Raw genomic sequence first — 23100 nt, forward strand, 5'->3', positions numbered from 1 at the left:
CTAAGTTTGAAAGTACAATCTCTTGTATTTTACTCTAAAACTCTAACAACTTATCAACTTAAAGTTTTACCATTTAATTCTATGGCAAATTCTTACATGACTGCCTAAAACAACTTATCAACTTAAAGTTTGCAAGAATAATCCTACCTTTTTGCCTAAGAACCTTAACTATGTTTTTTTCTTTTTCTTTTTTTAATTTAGATTTTGATCTACCATAACACCTACTTCATTCCTATACTTACCTTACCTATATATCAAATCTCAAACTTTGATATTTTAATTTTCTTAGATCTATCACCTATCCACCTTAGTTTCTTAAATGCACATTATATTAACATTCCTTCTAAGCATGGTGCCCAATAGGAGCTTGTATACATCAAATCACAATTAAAACTATTGATTGAAGATAAGACAATTTCTAGTGTGATACTTAATGTTATAACAATAATTTAATGCTAATGGAGTAGAAATAATTTTTAGTGAATGCTCGATAAATTTTTTTGACGTGTTATGTTATTTAGGCCATATTGGTAATAAATTAATAAAGTAACAATCTATGCAAAAAATCTTTATTGTATAGAAAATATGTACAAGCAAGGATACATACCTCCAACTATAGTAATCTGATGATAGAATATTCCTAATAAAAAGACACTCTTCTCGTGTTAGTCTCTATTTAAATTAACATTGTTAATTTGAATCTTATTTGGATTAACTTCATAATCATATGAATTAATATTTGAATTTGAATTAAATATTGTGCCCTAGCTTTATCATTAGAATCTCGTGTTAATCATTATTAGTACTTTCGATAATGATCTATTTTAAAATTTAGTGGAATTAATCTATTAAAAGATTATATATAGATCAGTACCAAGAACCTAATCTGTTATTCTTGGCAATGTCCAACCCATCAGAATATCACTGTAGTTTTTGTCTAGTTGCTATGGTTGAATGTATGTGTCCTTACTTCAGTTATTAATTATGAAACAATTCAATGGGGTCAAGTTCACTTTTAAAAAAAAAAAATTAGATTTTACAATGAGTTTGATAAGAAGAATCATGATTAGTTTGCTTTATGATTAATAATCAAGATACAAAATATTTTTTTATTGTCGGAATCCCCAAAATGGCACATTATTAGAGAGCCACATATTCTTGTTTGTGATCAATGATGATTACAATATTGGGTAAAGCCATATATTTGATCCAATCTAGACATGATTGTAAGGTAGAGAGTTTTCTCTTCAATGTCACTACATCTCCTCTGATGAGATAGTTCAGTTTCTATGTTTTGTTATTCTATTAAGGTGCGTTTGGTTAGAGGTAATTTTAAATGTAGTGGATTTCTAATTATATTATAATTGAAAATATTTGGCTTTTAAAAAATCCATTGCAGTTAAATCTAGTGTTTAGTTGGATGTAATTGGAAATCATGTATAATAAGATTTTTATTTATTTATTTAAGGATTTATAAATTTGGAATTGCAAAACATATGTATGGTTTGATGTATTTTAGGGGTATGGTCACTTATGGTAAACTTACTCCTATATCTTTTCATATATCAATTTGTTATGTTGTTATAACCAGTAAATATTTATTAAGTATTAACCTTATTATTATTGTGACTAATTTATTATTATAGTTATTAATTTATTGTAATAGAAAACATTTTTCAAAAGTATAGTTCTTCATCAACGCTACCGAAATTTTTTTATTAGTTTATTCTGATAACTTATTTTAATAGGAATATTATTTACTAACAACTTCAAAAAGCATAGTCAAACAAGTTCATGAATTGGGGAAACCTTTGGATGGCTAATGTAATTAGGTGGCTAAGAAATAGTTCATGAAGAGCATATTGCTAATATAGAAATGAAGTTATGTAGTGAGAAGACATTTTAAACCAACAAAATTTATCCAAATATCCAACAAAAGCAATAGTTTTTCTGAAAGAAGATTAGGAAATACCAACATGAATGATCACTTCATAAGCAATAACAAGATCCAAGAATTTAAGCCAAAATTCTTACCTTGCTTGGGAACAATTGTAGAAAAAAGCCCTTGCTTCTGAGGTGGATGGTTAAAGATGATGATGATGTTGTTGGTGTTGGAGCTTGGAGAGGAAAAATGATGATGTTGTCAGTGCTTGTTTTGCGGAAACAAAAATGGTGACGAAGATGAGTCTACGTCGGAGAGAGGGGTTGCAACCAGATCTGAAAATTGGCAAGCACGGAGTGGCGTCAGTGTCGAAGAGAAGGGTTGTAACCAGATCTAAAATTTGGCAAGCACAAAGCAACGTCGATATCGGAGAGAAGGGTTGCAACCAGATCTGGAAATTGGCAAGCATGAAGCAGCGTCGGCGTCGAAGCTGCGTTGGTGTCAGAGAGAAGGTTGCAACCAGATCTGGAAATTGGCAAGCACGGAGCTGTGTCGGCGTCAGAGAGAAGGATTTCAACCAGATCTGGAAATTGGCAAGCTTTGCTCACCTTTGCTAAAGAATTCATGAATCCCTCATGTGCTTGTCACGTGAGGGACTCTGACACCAGCAAAACCATGAGATTTTGTTTTACGGTCAAAATTTCATTTTGACCGTAAAACTCAATCCCTCACTCATGGATTTAAAAATCACACAAAAAAGAAACTACCCCCAAACAAACACCTGAATTCAAAAACTCAAGAATTTGGAGTTATATGGAACCCTAAATCACATGAAACAAACAACCCCTAAGTCTCTAAACTTATGAAGTCTCATTTCTCTGGTGGACAAATTTGTTAACATACTGCCAAGTCAATTTTTTATTAACATAATGACACCAAACCCTTATTGCAATCAATGTTACTCAATTCACTACTTATTTATGGTACCAATGATTAAAAAACTTTTTGCCCACTTCCTATATCAAAAACTACATTGCAGGCTTCTAATACAAAAAGAGCAATTATAGTAAGATTTATAATATAAATTCCTTTATATTTTTGTGGATATGTAGAGGATCATTCTAGAATCTATTTTTTGTTAGATTAATTCTCTTTATGATACTTTATCCACAAATAATTCTAAGTGTGAAATTCTAAAGCAATCACAAACTTGAGATCGATCTATGCACATTCAAATCACTAAGATCAAAAATAAAATAAAAAATAACCTTGATTTGTTGACTTATTTCAGCAAAACTTGAAATCAATAAGAGAGGCAATGATCTTCCTCAACCACGAGATAAAATGGCAGAGAAATCCCCAGACAACGTGTTCAATATATTGATCATAACCCTGAAAGTTCTTCAGACTTTCAAATTGTTGGAAAAATTAATATTGAATGGTAATTGAAGGTTCTTTATGTTTCTAAGAATAAGGGTTTAGAAGTTGAAAGGACTATGATTTTTTAGACTTCCAATGGATTTTATAATTTGAAAAGTTTTTCAACTTCATAGAATTTAAAAGGTTTCAAAACTTTCGAATTCTAGAATTAAGTTAGAATTTGAAAAGTTGTATAACTATTGAAACTTCAAATTTTATGTTTGAAATTTCAATGGTCAATCACATTAAGTTTGGAATTCCAAGAGTTAGTCTCCAAGGCTATATAAAGGGCTTCAATCTTCAACTGTAAAATAAACAATTCTTGAGAAGGAAAACACATACTACACTTCCTTCTTTTGAACCTACTCTCTCGTAGAAAATATATTCTCTAAGTTCTGTGTAATAAAGCTCACATAATTCAGTTCGCCGAAGTTTTAAAGTGGTGTTGCCTTACAACTGAAGATCAGTGTATCCTGAGAAACAGACACTAGTTCAAACCCAAGCACCGGAGATTGGCAAATCTGCTTTAAGAAAACTGCGTGATACATAGGCCTCGGTTTTGTCTTTCATGGTCTTTGTGATCAGGTCTTCTAACTTTTAATTTAAAGTTTTATTTTATTTGTAAGTTTCTTTTTACTAATATTCCACATAGCAAGGATCGATTGTGTCCAACAATCTTAAATCAGCTCCTCTCCATATAAAGGTTCCTTTTTATCATATTCTATTACCTAACAATTATTAAAGGCATTTATATCTAATGATCTTAAAGGAGAGATATTATTTTCTAACACAAATATCAAACCATTTTCAAAACATGCCGGTTAATTAAATAAATTTAATAACATAATTGCTAAACATATATGTATATATAGCCCACATATTATTACAATAAAGAAGTATCAATAAAGTTTTCTTTAACTTACATATAACCAAATAGATCATTGACAAAGTCAACTGCCTTAAACTCTTGTTTTCATCATCTATAGATAATCCATAAAAAAGTCTCTCTTGTAAATCTCCGATGACCATTCCTTATATGAATAATTAAAGATATAATGAATCCAACATCAATTCCTTTAGACAAATCAATTGGGTCACTTTAACATCTTCCAATTTTAACAAGTTGGTAATTCCATTTATGACAAATATCCACAAACTTGACCAAACACAGCCCAACTTTGACGGGGAAAACTGGCGTTGAATGAGTTTCAGGTCTAGTTGTAGGTCAAGTTGGGTAAAACTCAATTACTATAAAGTGGGGACATGTATAGGGGGACCTTGATATCTAACATGAACCTATCCTCAAGGCCGACCCGAAAAGTAAAATTACAAAAATATCCATATATTGTATATATACCCTACTAATATTATTTGTTCATTTTTGTAATTATAAATATTGTTATTTTGATTTATTAAAAAAATATTATGTACTTGCTTTTAAGTTATTGTTTATAACAAATTACATTTTTTATTTTTATTTTTTTATGTGGAGTGAGGGCTGAGATCCCCAAGATACCCAACTCCCCATAGGTTCATGTGTTTGTTTAGATTTTGAAAACCCGATAGGTATTACTGGTGAAAATGGGTGCGAGGGTGAAGAAACAAAACTGAACTAGGGTAAATAAAAGCCGCCACTATCTTGACCCGATGCCATTCTCAATTTTAACATTAATGGCGAAGTTCAATAAAAAAAAAAAAAGGTTTATGGCTGATACCTAGGCACCCAAAGATAAGGAAAAGGGTATGAACGATAAGATGGATCATACTCAAATAACTTCTAGCATATATAAATATGGCCCATTGCTTGAAATTAAGAAAAATTGAGGCCACCTTGTTATGCTAATGTTTGCATTAAACGGTGACAAATGTAAATATCACAACCGGTTTATGTAATGCTATTATAACTTGAATTTTCATACTAGATATAACCACCAAAAATCTAGATTCAATAATAACTAAGTAGACATAAACAATTATGAAATAGTGAACATTCATACTAATTTAGTTCAATAATTTATACTTCCCTAATTTAAAAACTCAAAGTTAATAATAATATTATAAACCCAATAATTGGTTGTAAGGCTTTCTCACCTCCTCGTCAGTGATGGTACATTGGATGATTTCTAATTAATTATTTATAATCTATTCGTGGATATATATTATTAATCTGAGAAAGGCTTTCAAGGTTACCTGTAAAATTGAAGTGTCGGCAAAGGAGTCACTTTCAAGCATGCTTTTTTCTTGAGAAAGGGAAGTGAAAGCATCATTCATCATGCACGAATAATGGTTCTATAAAATACTATTTCAAATGACCTCAATTTGTAAGAACTTGGTTCTATATTCTTATCCACCTATTTATCTAAAAGTCCACTTGATTCTTTTCTTTAACTAATTTTCAAATTAATAATTTGGTGAACCAAAAGTGAAATTATATATACATATATATATATATATTAAAATTTTAAACAACTGATAATAAATATAGGAATTAAAATCTAGCTAGTTACTCTAAAATTTACTCAACAAGCTTGTTTAAATTCCTTGTTTTTTTTTCTCATTTTGAATATTCTCACAACATCTTTAAGATAAGACATAACTCAATGAACAGGAGAACAAGGGAAGAGTTTACCAGCACAATTCAAACATTTCATACAACAAAAACAACATCTTTCCTATCTGTACACACCAACCACTCAAACAAAACAAAACCAAAAAAAAAGTTACAAAGCCCTGAAAAATAAAGATTAAAAGTGAAAAGAACTCCATCCATATATATAATCCCCAAACACTGGTAGAATCCAATGAAAAAGAAGTAAAAGAAAGAAGGAAAAAAAAAACACATCTCTACATCTCTACACAACATACCAAACCTAACAACTAAAACTCATACTAGAATCTATTCACCAAAAACAACAATCAGACAATAAGCTGCTTTTGTTGGCAGCTGCTGGATTCCTCCTCTGATAAGAAACAATGGAACTTTGGAAGAACAGGAGGTGATTCCAAGTACATCTCTCTTTGAAGAATAGAACAGTAAGTAGTGAAGGTGAATGGTGTGACATTCAAATTAAATCCTAATCCAAACAACAAGTCAACCTCCAAGAAGTTCATCTCCATCAAACTAATCCCTCCCACTTTAGCAAAGTATGCATTGTTATAGTATCTGCAAAACAAGTAGTTTGGACAAAATTTTAGTGAGAGCTTTCTTTCTTTTTTCTTTCTTTCTATCTTTCATTCATTTGTATTTTGATGTTAAGAGGGGACAATCAAGGCCCACATAAACATCTAAATCACTACATTGAATTGATAAGCTTCCTATCAAACAATGATTCAATCCTATATAATCAATTGTAGCACTAGTTGATATTTGTTCACATCAAATAGTTGGCAAGGGGATGAGATCCATATCAAATTGGCAGGCAGGTGGGATCTACTGATCCCCATTAGACACTATAACTAAAAATCAATCTAATTTGTTTCAATTTCATTAATTAATTCTATCACTAACACAAAGCTTTAATTGCACAAAACTTCAGGATTACACCACCAATTGATATCAACTGTATTAATTACATCATTACTAACACAAAACTAAAGTTTCCATTTTTCTTTTCCCTTCTTTTCTCCCCTACAAATTTTAGAATCACAGTAGAGCCAAAACAAGAACCTAATTAAATTAACTGCATCACTAAAACAAAGCTAAAGTTAATTATTTCTACTTTTTATTTTCCTAATAAAATTTCAGGATTATAAATTTGGAAAAAACTATTTTTTTTTTCTCACTTTTTTCCTCAAAATTTTATGATTACACTAGTAAAAAAATACAAGAATACAATTTGGCTTTTTCTCTATTTTCCTCCACAAAATGTCAGAATTGAACTAGAATTTCTTTTTCTTTTTTTTTCTTATATATATAGTCAGATGGTTTCTGATGAATTAAATTGCATCACCAAACCTAAGATAAAAAAAAAAATGTTTTTTTTCCCACAAAATTTTAGGATAAAAAAAATAGTGGGACTTACTTCCAAGGCACTCACAAGATCACAGCTCATCTTAGTTGGCAGGAAGATAAAACCAAAATTAAATAAATAAATATATATATATATATATATATATAAATAACAGTGGGATCCCATTGAGGTAAAGCCAGTTTGTTTTCTTATCAACTCATCATTCCAAAATCAAATCACAAAAACCCTAAACAAGATCTCATCAAATGAATCACAAACCAAACAATCAATCAATCAATTCATCAAAACGATCTGAAATCAAGATCTCAATAAAAAAAACAAGAATGAATCTGAGAAAAGAGAGAACTCACAAATCATCCAAGAACTTGACGGCGAGGAGAACACTGGTGATGAGAAATCGATGAACATTCAAGGAATCAAAAGGGATTGATGGGTGGCGCTGGGCGAATCGATCAAGATAGATGTAAGCGACGACGTAGCACGAGGTGCTGCATCCGGCGTACTTGAATATGCGCTCAAGGTAAGCGCGAAGAGAGATGGAGGGTTTGGTGAGGCCATGGAAAGCCGAAACCCTCCAAGTCGCGCCGCCGGAGACGAGCCGCTCAGCGTCGTTGCGGTCAGTGGCGCGCTGGAGCAGGGACGAGAGGATAGTCACCACCCTCGGCATTCCAGCGCCATCGCCGACGAGCTCCGCCATTGCTCTCTCTTGAGCTCTAGAGAGAGAGAGAGAGAGAGAAAAACAGAGGAAGGTGGCGGTGAAGTGTTGTCCAAATTAAAAACTTTGTTATATATATATATATAGAGAGAGAGAGAGAGAGAGAGAGAGAGAGAGTGAAAGCGATACAGATCTATGAATGGTTTTTTTTCGTATTTAGGATTTTAAAAATTTATAATTATTTTGGGTATGTTTTTGCATATATATATATATATATAATTTCCAAATATCAATGCATTTGAATAAAACATAGGACAGATTTTTATTTTAATAGATATATAATTTTTTTTAAAAATGGATGGATTTAAATTTTCGACCTCTAAAAATTGAGATGAGAATGAAATACCAACTGCTATATTGTAAGAGTAGTATAATAATATTTCTCTAATGCATTGAATATATAACTTATTGCATTGAGGTAAATTAAATGGATAAGTAATTTGGATGGTTTTATTATAGTTAATTTTCGGATATTGTACCTCACCCATTGGTGAAAGTCTTTTTGCTCTTTGTGTGTTGTTGTTGTCTCGTTGTTCTTTATTTTTCGTGTTGGTAATGTTTTCTTTTCCGTTTAATAAAAGTTGTGATTTATCCATTTTATTCTAAAAAAAATCATGTATTAATATAAGTAAAATAACTCGGCCTAATTTTATCAATTTTGATTTTTATAATTTGATGATTTTTATAATTTGATCAAGCATAATCCATATAATGATGAAATAGATAAAATAAGCCATTCTAATTTTTTTAAAACTAATTTTTAAGCTCTGATGTTTACAGTCAATAAACTAAATGTTTATATTTAATATGGTTGCTAAATTAAGCTCAAAATAAATAAATAAATTTTTAAAATTCTTACATAAAAATAAATGTACAAGCATTTAGAGAAGTGTACAAAAAAACACCCAATTATTTTAACTTAACCTCTTTCCCACAAATTCACATTTTATAACATGATATATATATATACACTCATACACAAATTATGCTCATAATTAAGAAAAAAAAAAATCAAAGAACACTTTGTGTGGTTACATTAATTTGCCACACAAAGAATAGTGATTTGAGGAGAAAAATAAATAAATAAATAAATAAATAAATACAGAGTCAACTTAATGAGCTCCAAGAGATAGAAACTTTAAGTTTCTTTCATGAATAGGAAAGCACTTATCCTGGTTTAACATAAGAAGAGAAGGAATCCTTAAAGAAAAAGAGGATTCTTTGGTCTGAAACACCAAAAGATAAAACCTATTCAATGTTCCATGTTCAATGTTCTATGCTCTTTTAATTTTTATGATAAAATAAGAAACAAATCATTCACAAATTCTCAATGCCATGAGCGGTGGTGCCTGATCATTTTCTTAATAATAATAATGATAATAATAATAGTTTATGAAAAGTTGGATGAGTGTTGTTATTGTTGTTGTTGAAGAAACATGCATTGAGGGGGTGAAGAAGGAGAGGAATTGAATGAGAGAAAAGAAAAGGACAAATAGCTTTACAGCATATTAATAGATGGTTAAGATTATGGCTTGATATTGCTGGAAATCCATACATTCCAGTTGCACAACTTGCCTTTCAATAGTGTCTCAAACAATATATATATATATATATAACATGAAAAATAAATAATACAAACCATAGCGGCAACAACAACAATTAGGACCACAATGAGTTAGTTCTAATTATTTGGAGTTAACTAGAGACTCACTATATATTAATCCTTCTATTTTAACATTGTTCTATCAAGGACCGAAAGATTATATAAATATAAATGAAGTTCACATTAATATTTTTTAGAGGTACTATTTTTTTTTTATATAACTTTTGATTTGAAAAACTTATATATATATATATATATATATTTTATAAGAGTGATTATTTTTAATCAATGTTTATCTAATTTGTTAGTAACTGATGCTACTCTTACTATATTTTGTGTATTATTTATTTTTAATATGACTTTCTACTTATATAATAGATTTATATTTTCAAAATATGTTATCAATGTATGTAGAGATGTTCATGCAACGTCCCATAGAAAACAGGATATTTAAAAAATATAAGAAGTTATTTTTTAAGCGAGTTAAATGTTTCACTCCAATAATGCATGGTTAAATAAATCACAATGCTTGTCTTATTCTTTAACTTTACTTTGATATTCTCTCTAAATATATATGTATATATATATATCTTTTTTATTTAGACATTTCTTTACATAACAAGTACCTAATTAATCAAGTACAAAAATAATCAGAGGAAACCCCCTTCATCAATGCAATGCAATGCAAGAGGAAAACACCAAATTAAACAAAAAAACCAAGGATTGTGCAACCTGTCTTTGCATGTGATCTCTCATCTCAAAAATCATAGTCCTTACCATCATCAATACATTAATAGCTTTTGCATTGGATCTCTGTCTAATATCTTGCTTCTTTTTTTATTGTTAGTACATACAATATAGACGACATAGTTTATTTATTTATTTATTATCTTACTTTGCCAATAAATTTTAGTCAAATAATAATGGAGAAAAATAACAGTACTACCCACTATACAAAATAATCATTAATTAATTTATATAAAAATTATATTTTTTTCTATATAACTTTGTAAAACACTTTTACTTATTTTTTAATACTAAACCACAAGCACCCAATTTAAAATTAATTAATAGTCAGGGATGTGCACTAATGTAGCCCGCATCCGTAAACTCAATAACATTATATCCTTACTTTGCGTGAATTTCGATCATGAATCTCTTCCAAAACGGAAACCTTATATATCTGTATGATTAAAAATCAACCTTAAAAAATTTTATATAAAAACATTTGTGAAGGCTAATTTGTTCATTTTATAAATCTTAAACCAATATAAAAAAAAACAACAACAACAAAAATGAGCTCTGATGGTGGGTAGACAAAGAAAAACCTCATAATAATTATGTTATAAAGTTTGGTAATATAAATCAAAATTAAGTTAAGTGCACCCGAAAATGATACCCAATGGTGTAACTCACAGTGGGTGGGGACCACAAAAGGAAGAGATCACATGAATGGTAAACGTGGGTGAGTGAACTCGTAGGTGCTGGAAAGCGTGGAGGCAAACACGCTCATATGAATCTCGTCACGTGCCCGCCATGTGATCCCACAAAGAACAAAAAGATCTCATCACTGCCGCCATCCACGGCACCGCTGCCTACGCTTCCAATTTGTAGTACTTTTTGGTTTTATTTTTGCATATACTTCCCTACAACTTTTAATAATTATGAATTTTATTTTTCCCTTCATTTATTTATACTAATAAAAATACTCTATTAAATACAGGGGAATTTTACATATGCATCCACATAAAAAGTGTGTATTTGAACATGTGTAAAAAAAAAATGGCACTTTTCAAACAAGATTTATATTGATATTTTATGTAGGGACTATAAGCAAATAGTTGTGTTTTTATGATGGTAATGTGCAAATATCAACTTTATACAAGTGTACATCAGGTTGTTAGCCTCATAAATGATAATGAACCAAGCTTGACCAGGTCGTGGTCCAGCAGAGTTTGTAGCCAAGCTGGTGTAATTATACAGTTTTGACAGGGTATATATGCAAAAATATATGCATGTTTATTTGCAAACAATTTACAATATGGAACGTCAATCCATTCAGTAATTGAAAGTTATATTACATCTCAACTCTTTGTCAGACTATTCAAAAGATAAGGACCAAATTACATCCAATTCAAACTGATTCAAAGATTTTTCTTAAACCAAAACAAAAAAACAAAAACAAAAACATCAACTGAAACCACAGTGCTGAACACTCCCAATTGGTTCAGTTCAACTCAACTGAAACAGTGAAACAGCATCACTGAATTCCCAGTGTTGCACATGGAAGAAGACCCAACAATAACTACAGATGCATCATCGCTTCTGGCCACTGATGATACTCGAAGCTGGGAAGTTTGAGAGGTTGTCTTCTCCTTCGGCAATGCCATTCATCGTCGTTTTCATTTTCCAGGGATGGTAGAGAAGTTCCGCTTCCGGGGTTGGTCCATTGCTCGGCACGTCGAATAATAAATCCTGTTCAGAGCTTATGGCCGAAAACTGTATAGGGGTGGAAGGAGATGCAAAAAGGCTTCTGGGACTGAAGCAATCGACTTCATTATCGACAAATTCATCAATGTAGGAGACAGCTTTAGAGTTTGTATCGTTGTTGTTCCGATTTGGCGGCTTTGCTGATGCTACATTCACAACACCGGCTTTGCTTATTCTTTTAGGACTTCTCATGACACCATTTGTATCTGAAATTTCACATTATGAGAGACCGCATCGATAATTCTATTTGCATAGTAGAAGAAAATGAACACCGACCTCGGGATTTCTGGTTAGCACTATCACAGAGCCTTTTGAGGGGAGTCAAGCTGGAATTTGCGACAACGCTTGGCGTGTTTATTGTTTCCTTTCCTCTAGTTTTATGTTGTATTTCCTGATATCAAATGAACGCAAAAAATTAGCCAGATAGTAGTACTTCATTATAATAATTCAATCACGAAAAGAATTCAAAATTTCATAAAAAATTTCATTCAAATCTCATACCTGTAGTTCTTTACGATTTTCTACCCATTTGGTTTTATTCAAATTAAGCAAAACAAGTCTCTTTAAAGTTCTACACTCATCAGCCTTCACTCCCAGCAAAGAGAGATCGAAAACTCCTTCACGAAAGTAACTGTTGGTAGTAAGAGAAGTTCTCGATGAATTGTGAACTAGAAAACATCTTCTCAAGGCTGCGCAATTTAAAAAGATTCGTGTCATTCGCCAGAAAGACAATAAAATATAAAGATCATAAGAAGCACAAACATGCCTCTCAGGTGGCTTTGCTGTATCCACAGATGGTAAATACTTCATCAGCTTCTGCCGTTCCTCTTGCGTCAAGTGTGCCATAAACACCTCAAAGTTAAAAACATCCTGCCACAACAATAAGTCATGAACAGAAGCATTTCTCCTATAAATTAAACACATACAAGTATACTAAAAAAGCAAACTCACTTTCAGATTGGAGGAACTCAAGGGCGAATCCCTATTTCTGATAAATTGTAGCATTTCATCAGATGATTTATCCCTGGGAAACACAGACACGACAAATGAGTAATGCAACATTGTGAGATACCAAAATTCCAAAAACATAATAATCATTTTGTCGGGAAGTACCTAGTTGCATGTCCCAATAACATTTGAGTTGTCGGCTTTGCATGAGAAGAACCTATTACCCTGCTCTCGCCATGCACAGGAAAAGAAGTAGAGCCTGAAAAAGTCTCACTGTGAATACAAGACTTGTTATCTGTTGGAATTGAGCTCGCCTCTGATTCCTCATCCAGAGTTTTTGAATTTGGATGCCTAATAAGTAAACCTCCATGTCCAATCTCATCGGAGCCGAAGAGAGTTTCATTTTCAAGAAGAAGATCTTCTTCGGAGGATGCAGAAAGGCAAAATGACTGTTCATGCCATATGGAGTAAAGGTCCTTAGTGAGCTTCTCAACAGGTGAGGGTTTCGGGCGAGCTACCCATGTCCTCTTCCTAGATGGAACTAGTGAATCCCACACAATGGATTGAGCTGAACATGAAAGTTAAAACAATTGATAATTATCAGTTTTCAGGCTATAGACTTTACATCTACTTGATCAAAGTAAAATATTTCCAAATAAAAAAAAATCCTACTGCAATTGTTTGAAAATTTAGAAATGGAGCTGTCATTTATAATGTATCAAGCTGAAACTATTGAGTTTAGAGATTAGTGTCATTCATGTTCAGATATACTCTTCTATATTGTTTTCAATCGTCATAGTGCATCTTGGAGGTAAAATTCAGTAACATATAGAATACATTTGGACAGTTTTAGTAGGACATAGATACAAATGAGGATTCAACACATTCATTTGGTAAAAGACAATATGTGGACATGGTCGTATCAATACACATGCATATAATAAAATACATCATTTATTTTAAAAAAATGAAATATCCTAATATAACACATTGCAACAAAACACAACAAGGGATATAGACAAAAGACCAGTATGGGCTTTTTATATATAGAAAATTCGAATTATAAAAATTTAAAAAAAAAAACAATCCAAATTGAAAAAGATTAGATAAAATGCGAAAAATTAGGATTTAAAAAGATAAGAAAAAGATTAAAAAAATTAATGGAATTTAAAAGGATAAATGAAAACGATAAATATAATCTTTTTAGAATGGGATATCTTATCCTAATGTATCAAAGACCTCAATCAAAAAAACATAAAAGAGAATCATGTGGAAAACACGTGTCCACCACGTATCATTCATGAATGACATGAAATGAAAATACTTATTTGCATAAGTAAAATTAAATATCCTTACGTAAACTCATATCCAACATAAAATGAAGATACTCATCTAGTATATGTAAAATTAAATATCCTTATATAAACTCATATCCAATATGAAATAAAGATACCCATCTTAATATATAAATTAAATATTTTTACCTAAATTATGTAATAAGATACATAAATTATCCCCATATACATGTTAATCCTCAAAGGAAAATGCCAAGGATCAATTTAAGGCAAAAACTAGCAACAAGTGAAGTGCAACAAGAATGTGACCACAAAATGTGCTAGTTTTCTATGAAGTTCTCGAGTATTAATTTTCAATGTATCAAATGGAAAATCTCACTTTGAAAACAAGAGTAGCGTTAGCTTAAGTTATTTTTGCAAGAGAGCATTCTTAAAGTTTACCAAATTGAACAAAAAAATTAATAATAATGATCACGAAAGTATAGTTAACCTGTTAAATCACTAGCATCAGCAGTACCAAAATGTGCACAACTTTCTGAAAATGAAATGGCTGATCCAGAGCTTGATCTGTTGCTTGGATCTTCCTCACGAATCTTTTTAAAGTTCTGGTCACAACATTGCATTTCATGACCAATTTCACTTGAAGCATTCATCAGCTTTCTTCTTAGGCAGCTTCTGTTCTTTCGGTTTGAATGACACACTTTTATTAACTCTAGCAGCTTTAAATTCTTCTGAATCAGGAATAAGTTCACGAGCATGCATTGGTGTGTAGTTTAGCAGGGAACCCTTTGTTCTCCACCTCGAACCACATGCATTACATAACACTGGTTTTTCAGGTGGCCCATTTCGCCACAAAGGGGTGCCTGTTGCATTATTTATCGCCTCAGTAACAGAAACATTTTAACTGAAAACACAAATCTATGTAATGAAAAACAATGAATAACATAGCAATTATTTTACACTCATACAAATCAACAAAAGAGAAAACATGGATTCAACAATCATCTTTTCTTATGGTTTAACAACAATGCTTTGTAGTTTTAGCATAATTAATGAATGAAGTCTCTCTATACTCAAAGCTCTTTGCATAATATATATATATATATATATGTGTGAATTATAAAAGAAGATGCATAAGCTAGATACAACCAAAGTTCTTATGTTGTAAGTACACATCTTTCATGAAGATTGAGATCAACGATGTTTTCCAATACAATAGCAAGTCCACTGTATTGAGCATTATTTTGTAATAGGCCAAAAATTTCACAGTTAAAGCTCAATAAGCAAACAAGACATCCAATACAATATATATGTGCATTCATGAATGAGTAATTGAAGTGGGCACTACTTCTAAATTAAATGAAAGCGGTTGCAATGTATCGAAACATTGCCATGGTTCACTTCAATAAAAAACCAAGCATAGGCTTGGCATGAAAATCCACATTCTATTTACTCAGACTTTGTTCTGAGTCTGAAACTTGTGAACATCCATCAGTAAGCTAAAATTACGCTTGTCAACAAACACATCCAATCTACAAATGAAAAAGAACTCATAGCTCACTGAGATTAATGAACAAGAGTTCTTGTTTGAACATTCAGTATCTGTCCAATTGGAAATTTTTGTTGGTGTCTATATTCTTCTGAAGAAATAACCATGGCATCTAGTTGAGAAATGCAACCAAAAATTATATTTCATAACATGTAAGCTCTCTGAGAACTTCTCCCAAAGTTACCAATACCAGGGAATAATTTGCTAAGAATAGAGCACAAGACTTTTTCACCAAAATATTGTCCAAGTGAGAGTTTTATTAATAGTCAACAAACATTGTCAAGAGCATTGACCATTGAAAATTCTCACTTTTCTTCCTAGAATTACCATGCCCATGCTGAGATTTAAACATAGTTTAGAGCTAGAAAATGAAAGGGAAACAAGGGAAAATTCATGAGCTAAGTCTTCTTGTTGGTGCTCTCCATTCAAACAAAACCAATTACAACAAATCCAAAAAATACCAGAAGAACATCACATCTACTTCTGCAACAGGTAACACTCAAAACTAAAGGGGGAAAAAAGGAAAGATAAAACACCACAAACACAACACACACAAATCCAAGTTAAAGCAAAGTTCTGGAACAACATAGAAGATCCAACTTCTAATTCAAAAACCATGAAAAGGAGCTCACTTGTGACTCCACAATGGCAGCAAGGTCCCTGCTTTCCCATGTTTCTCCCTTCCCTCAATTCCTCAAGCAAAAATTAACACAAAAAACACTCCACACACTATATAAAAAAAAAACTTTATATTTATCTATATATATAGATATATATAAAGAGCAAAATTAAAAAAACTTCTTTTAAAAATCCACAAAATCCTTTTCTGGGTATAAGAAGGCTCTCAGAAACAGAGAACAGTGACAGGGACCACAAGGCAAGAAGCCAGAACAAAGTCCCTCTGTTTATCCAGTGCCAAACCTCCAAAAAGACAGCAAAACAGATAAGGAAAAAGATGCAGAAACAATGAAGGAATGAAGCAACAAATTTAACAAGAATAGATGAGATTGAAGAGCTGAGGATTTGCTCAAAGAAAAATGGATGTGAGAAGAAGAGCAAGAGTGGAATCAAATTGATGGCAAAGAAAAAGGAGAGGAGGTGAATAGGTGGGGGAGTCCTTCCTTCCCTTTCCTCCTTCCTTTTCTTTCTTGTTTTTATTTTTTTATTATTTTATTATTTCCATCGCTCTCTCTGCCTTTTGTACTTATACCCTTATAAATTTTTATATATTTTTCCTACAATTTAATAATAAATTTTACTAAGGGGTATGATATAAGAAAAATATATAATTATTTTCTTAAAAGTGGGATTAAATATTAGTCAATTATGGATGCATTCCATTGTTTATTTAATAAAATCATTTGATTTTTGGAAATTGTTTTAGGATTTATTTATTTTGTTTTACTTGTTAATCACATAGTTTACCAACTCCCAAGGATGGATTAAGTATTGCTCCATCATGTCCTCATTCAATTATTTGTTTAATATAATTCATTGATTTTTAGAAATTATTTTTTAAGCAATATGTGTTTTTTTTTTATTTTGTTGAAAAATAGGATTAATATTAATCCTTTTAATGGATATGCACAAATCACTTTAAGGGTGCCTAGACGAAAAGTTAATGATTCAACCCACAAGTATGGTGAGCTGAGATTCAAATCATCCTCATCAATAATAACAAAAACACCTTACTAAGATTGTCATTTACCACAAACTCGATAAGGAACCCAATCCCTCATCCCGACTAAGCCAGGGAATGGAGTCAGGGATGGAAAATCTTTTCCCTCTTTATCCCCGAATATATAATTTTAATATTATATATATATATATATATATATATATATATATATATATATTATGATGTATTTAATAGATGCCAAAAAAAAGGGGACAAGGAATGTCTAAACCTGGGTTCTAAGACGGGGTCAAGGATGGATTTGACAAGTCAGGGATATGATCGAGGAATACACTCGGTGAATTCCAGTCTCATTAACATCCCTGCACCCTATCTAAGAAACCCGTGCTAATAAATTAATAGGTGGTTGATTACTTTGTTCTTATTTAATATTTTATTTTTTAATTTTAAAATAATTTCAAGTAAATGAGGTATAAAATTTAGGTCATATGTTATTTATACAATTCATTGAATTTGGACATGATTTTGAGATTCTTTTGCAATATATATTTTTTTTAAAATTTTCATGAATGAAATGTGAAAATTTTAGGTGGTATGTTATTCATACTTTTTTTTTTTCTTTAAGTAATCAAAGTAAATTATGAAGTATTTGGTATGCTATTCTTAAACCCTATTGATTTTTTTTATTTTTTTAAGTTATAATAAAACAACTGTCTTCTATGGTGTATGAGTGTGGCATGTGATATCACTCGTGAGTTAATTTCTCGAACTAAGATTTAAACCCTCACTTCGCATTTCATTCGAAAGATTTATTTTTTGTGCCACTAACCATTTGAACTAAATGGTTTTGGTTATTTTTATTTTTTAACTTCTGTTGCATTTCATCATTTATCTTAAAATAAATTTTATTTGCTATCATTTCGGCATCCATGGTGGTTTAATACATTTATTTTATCATTTATTGAAATGAAAATACCACAAAATTGACCTTAGACTTCTCTACCTAAAATAATTTCCAGAACATATAAGGATGAGAATGTCAAAAAAAAATATTTTATTAAGACCCTGTGAAAGTTCTAAATTTGGATTAATTTGTTAAAATAAGTATAATAAAGACACCAGGTCACCCACTAAAGATATCATCCTAATTTCCTGCACAAAATCTTCATAGACACGTGTCATGCTTGAAGGCGTTGATTTTTGCATCAATAACCCTATAAAATTTCTTAATTACTTGAATATTTATAATTGCATTATTGCTCAAATACTTGGTTTTGAATGAAGTGGTTAGAACAAAAACAAAAATGCAAGCAAAACATGATATTATTTAACTAGAGAAAATATTTATAATTGTATCTTGTCTAAATTTTGACTCAATTAGAATAAAAAAAATGTATAATTTTAGTGTTGGATTTGGATTGGGATTGAGAAAAGACATTATAAATATAAATATAGATTGATATTTAAATTAAAAAATGTTGGTTCTGAATGAAATCAAACAATGAAAATCATATCTCCCATCACCCTCACCTTTGTTTTTTATGATAATCAAACAAAACATCCACTAATTAATAAAAAAAAAATCAAAGCAGGGGATGAATGGTGATCAAACATACACTCAATTATTTATTTAGTTATTTATTTGGGAAAAATAGATTTTTAAATTTGCACTTTTGTCATTTATTATTTTAACCTCTATGAACACTGTATTTTCCGATACTTAATTAAATAAAATTATCAAATTATCCTTAAGTTGAAAAGGATGGAAAAAAAAACATAACATAAATATAATTATTTTTATTTATAATTAAGTTGAGTTTTAGCGATGAAGATACACATGAAGAAAAAGTATATTAATGTGGAGTATATAATTAAATATAAAGTTTATGGTCTTAGACCAAAATTATAATGTTAATAATCTAAAAATATTAACATTAAAAAATTTTACTATGTTGATAAGAATAATTCTTATGTTTACTTTTGTAGTGGGAGGAAACTTCCATATACTTAAGCTCAAAGAATCCTCCTTGGGTTTTCAGTCAATAAATATTTAATTATTTTCTTATTATTAATGTTATAGGCTGCCATCTCTTTTTTAACCCTAGTATTTTTTTTTAAAAAAAAATTACATGATGGAATGTAATAGAGAGAGTTGGTATGTAATTTTCTCTCTGAACAAGGTATCCATATTTTTCAAAAAAAAAACATCAAAATTATAATTTACCACTAAAAAAAAATAGAAAATGGCATTTGTGAAAACATTTAATAGTGAAGAACATGCGGATTGGGACTTGAGACAGAAGTAACCAAACCTACATTTGGTCCCTAGCTAAGATGCAATAAATTGAAGAAAAACAATAATATAAAATTTTTCTAATTTTCCTATTATTTTTAACTTTTTTATGTTTTCTTTTTTACTCAAAACCCAAACAATTTTTGCATCATTGTCCTCCCTCATTAAACAAATATTTTAAAAATATAAATTTATAAATATATTTTTTTTTATTTTAATAATAAAATGGTAATTTTATTAAGTTTCTATTATATATGTTGGTGTCAATGAGATAGCTCATAGAAATATATTTTTTTTTAATTTTGCCAACGAAGTCTTAATCTATTTGCACTATATCTTTTATGTACAGGTGAAAACAAAAGATCAAATTGTTACTATATAAGATGGCAGTGTATGATAATACTTAAAAACTCTTGTATATAATGAAGAAAGTGAAAGTAATAATAATAGAGAAGATAAAAATAAATGAAGGCAAATAGAGAGAAAGATGGTTTTGTAACTTTATGGTTAACAAATTGACCTTATCTCACAAAATAGTGTCCATCTCTATCCATCCAAACAAGTAATCTAAACCTCTTTTCTTCACTTGGGAGTTGGAATCATCAACATGACTTCTTCCACCAAAATTTTCAAAGAAAATTTAAAAGAAAGAAAAACTAAATGAGCTCAGCCTCACAGGCCACACCAAAAATTTCTAGTTTTCTAATCTTTCTCCCCATGGCCTACCTTCTGTATCTTTCCTTCTCTTGTTCATTTCTCCTCATCCACTTAACTTTCATATATATATATATATACATATCATTTCAACTATACAAAAGCATTACCAATCTTTTTCTCTCCTTTTTTTTTTTATCGACAACAAGATAACTATATATATAATTATATACATTGAAGAAAATAAATAGCTTAACACTTCTCTGTTAGTGTGATAACGCTTACAGAAATTTAAAAGAGTAACCGATTTCCACATATAGGTTGGTGTTATTAGCTATAATAGTGGGTTTCCCTGTAATTAAGATAGCCCAATATTAAATTGAAAAATTATTTTTTATTTATAGTTTTTTTCTGAAAAATGAATAAATTACATTCCTTCCAAAATAAAAAAAAAAATTCAAAGGGATAGAAATACAAGAATGGAGAAACAAACAATGCAAGAAATAACAAAAACGATTCCACTAGCAGTGGAATCAACAATGAACAAGATATCAAGGGAAGATAGAAGAAAAGAGAAGATAAACCCCATTGTAAGGGGTCCGTCGCGTTGCCAACTACTTAGAATTTGGAATATTTTAAGTCTTTCCAAAATCTCTCTTGGTATCAACGAGGGCCCTGAGAACTCTAGACTATATTTTACAGTCACAATGCTATCTTCAAATTTGGCTCTTTTTGCTCTGATGATACATTAAACCACAAGAGGAGCATGTGTTCAATTTCAATATAATCGTAAAATGCTAGGGAAGCTTGGAATTAAAAATGTGTGCATTTTGGTTGACCAAATATTCCAAGTAATTGTACGGACTAGAAGGTCCCTAATCTCTCTAAAGCTAAGAGGGCAAAGAATTCCTCCAAGTTCCCCATAACCCTCCAAGGAGCAAGAAAGGGGAAGAAAACATAATAGTTGATCGAAGTAGCCCCAAATTTGCTTTGCACAAGGGCATCGTAGGACCAGGTGCTTTATTGATTCAAACGCCTAATGACAGAGCACACACGTTGTTGTCGGTAGACTATTGTCCCATGCTACCAAATTGAGCATGTTAATTTTGCGTGGACAAAGACCTTTCAAGATGACTTGGGTCACTTGACTGTAAATACTCCTATTATTCAGAAATCTATAAAAAGATTTTACTAACAAATTTTCATTGGTTGTTAGATCCCATCTCTTTAAGTCACTAAAGTCAATTCCTTGGCTATAGACCCTAGTGAGAGTATCAAAGATCACTGGGTCATCAGCTAAAGGATCAATGTAAACAGAGTGGACAAGATCCCTAATTGAGCCCTGGGGGAGATTGGAATTCATGAAGAGTTGGGCCAAATATTAATTGCAGATCCATTTCCCCATCTGTCAAACCAGAAAGAGATCGTTATGCCATCATGAGCAACATGTGTGATACAGGCCCTAAACACATGAAGGTAACTTAGGATTCCATTTCTAAAAAAAGAATTTCTATTGGCTAGCTTTAGAAAGAGGTTCCAATATAGTCTTCCCTAGTAGTGTCTGAAGAGATTTTCCACCACCATTTTTTGAGAAGAACCTTGTTAAAGTTTTCTAGATTTAGTATCCCTTACCCACTTTGGTCTCATGGTCTACATATTTTTTTCAACTAACTATTCAATACAGTAGGTTGTCAATCAACGCCTGATCCAAACCATAAAAAATCTCTGAAAGTACAGTCTAAGAAAAAAATGAAAATTTTTTTGTAAGAGAAAAAATTATTTTTTAGAGTGTATTTGGGATTGTTATAATGAGCCAATAAATTTTTATAGTATGGGTTTGCTATAATTTCATAAACGTAGTTTACGTTGAAAAAGTTTAATTATTGTACATGTCCCTATAATTGTGTACTTTCTATCTTTTTGTCCTTCTAATATTTTTAGGTATAATTAAGTTCTCATATTTGGTCGAGTTGGGTCGTTCTAGTCCACGGCAATAATTTTTAGATACAATTAAATCCTTGCAATTTACACTTAACTAAAAATATTGCAAGGACTAAAAAGATAGAAAGTACATAATTATAGAGACCTATACAACAATTAAAAAAAAATTAACATTTCTTTATTACTGTAACACTTTATAAAGAAATGGAAGATAATTAATTATCATATATATATATATAGCAAACATTGAGCCATGCTTCTCCTCTCATTGAAAATATCACAAGACATGAAAAAAATATATATAACTGTTTTTTGTGAGGAGAAGTAATTATCTAAAAAAAGTTGAAAAATTATTTTATTTAGTGTACTCTAGATTCGAATAATGAGTGGATGAGTATTTATAAATACTTGTAAAAAAAAAAAATTTATCTTTTCTTACAATAAAGATCTACAGTAACTGTGTGGACCTAACTTAAATTAGTGAACTACATAAATTTCCTATATGTATTTTATTATTTTTTTCCCCCTTTCTTCATTCTTTGTCTTGTTTGGTTTATTATATTATATTATATTATTTTAATATTGATTTTTGAACAAGTTTTGCACTAATATTCTATAATGTCTAATGAGTAGCTAAAGGAAAGATTAGCAATTGCTTTGAGGACTCAAACAACAAAAAAAGAAAGATTAGCAATTGCTTTTAG

At 30.6% G+C, this 23100-nt stretch overlaps 2 protein-coding genes across 2 annotated transcripts; both read right to left on the reverse strand.

The window, feature by feature from the left end:
• Window positions 1-6052: 6052 nt before the first annotated feature.
• LOC120278854 (cyclin-P4-1-like) lies at window positions 6053-8031 on the reverse strand. Its single transcript, XM_039285595.1, has 2 exons — window positions 7623-8031; window positions 6053-6464 (listed from the first exon to the last, which is right to left on the reverse strand). The coding sequence occupies exons 1-2, from the start codon at window positions 7967-7969 to the stop codon at window positions 6218-6220; spliced, it is 594 nt and encodes a 197-aa protein (XP_039141529.1). The 5' UTR covers window positions 7970-8031; the 3' UTR covers window positions 6053-6217.
• Window positions 8032-11702: 3671 nt separating this feature from the next.
• LOC120279255 (GATA transcription factor 26-like) lies at window positions 11703-17024 on the reverse strand. Its single transcript, XM_039286133.1, is given in 10 exon segments — window positions 11703-12286; window positions 12357-12471; window positions 12582-12701; window positions 12703-12769; window positions 12847-12950; window positions 13032-13104; window positions 13194-13596; window positions 14814-14973; window positions 14975-15186; window positions 16505-17024. Coding segments are annotated over 10 exon segments (1674 nt in total). The 5' UTR covers window positions 16545-17024; the 3' UTR covers window positions 11703-11906.
• Between the last annotated feature and the right edge of the window lie 6076 nt (window positions 17025-23100).

Source organism: Dioscorea cayenensis, chromosome 16, assembly GCF_009730915.1.
Source record: "Dioscorea cayenensis subsp. rotundata cultivar TDr96_F1 chromosome 16, TDr96_F1_v2_PseudoChromosome.rev07_lg8_w22 25.fasta, whole genome shotgun sequence".
Taxonomy (NCBI): Eukaryota; Viridiplantae; Streptophyta; class Magnoliopsida; order Dioscoreales; family Dioscoreaceae; genus Dioscorea; species Dioscorea cayenensis.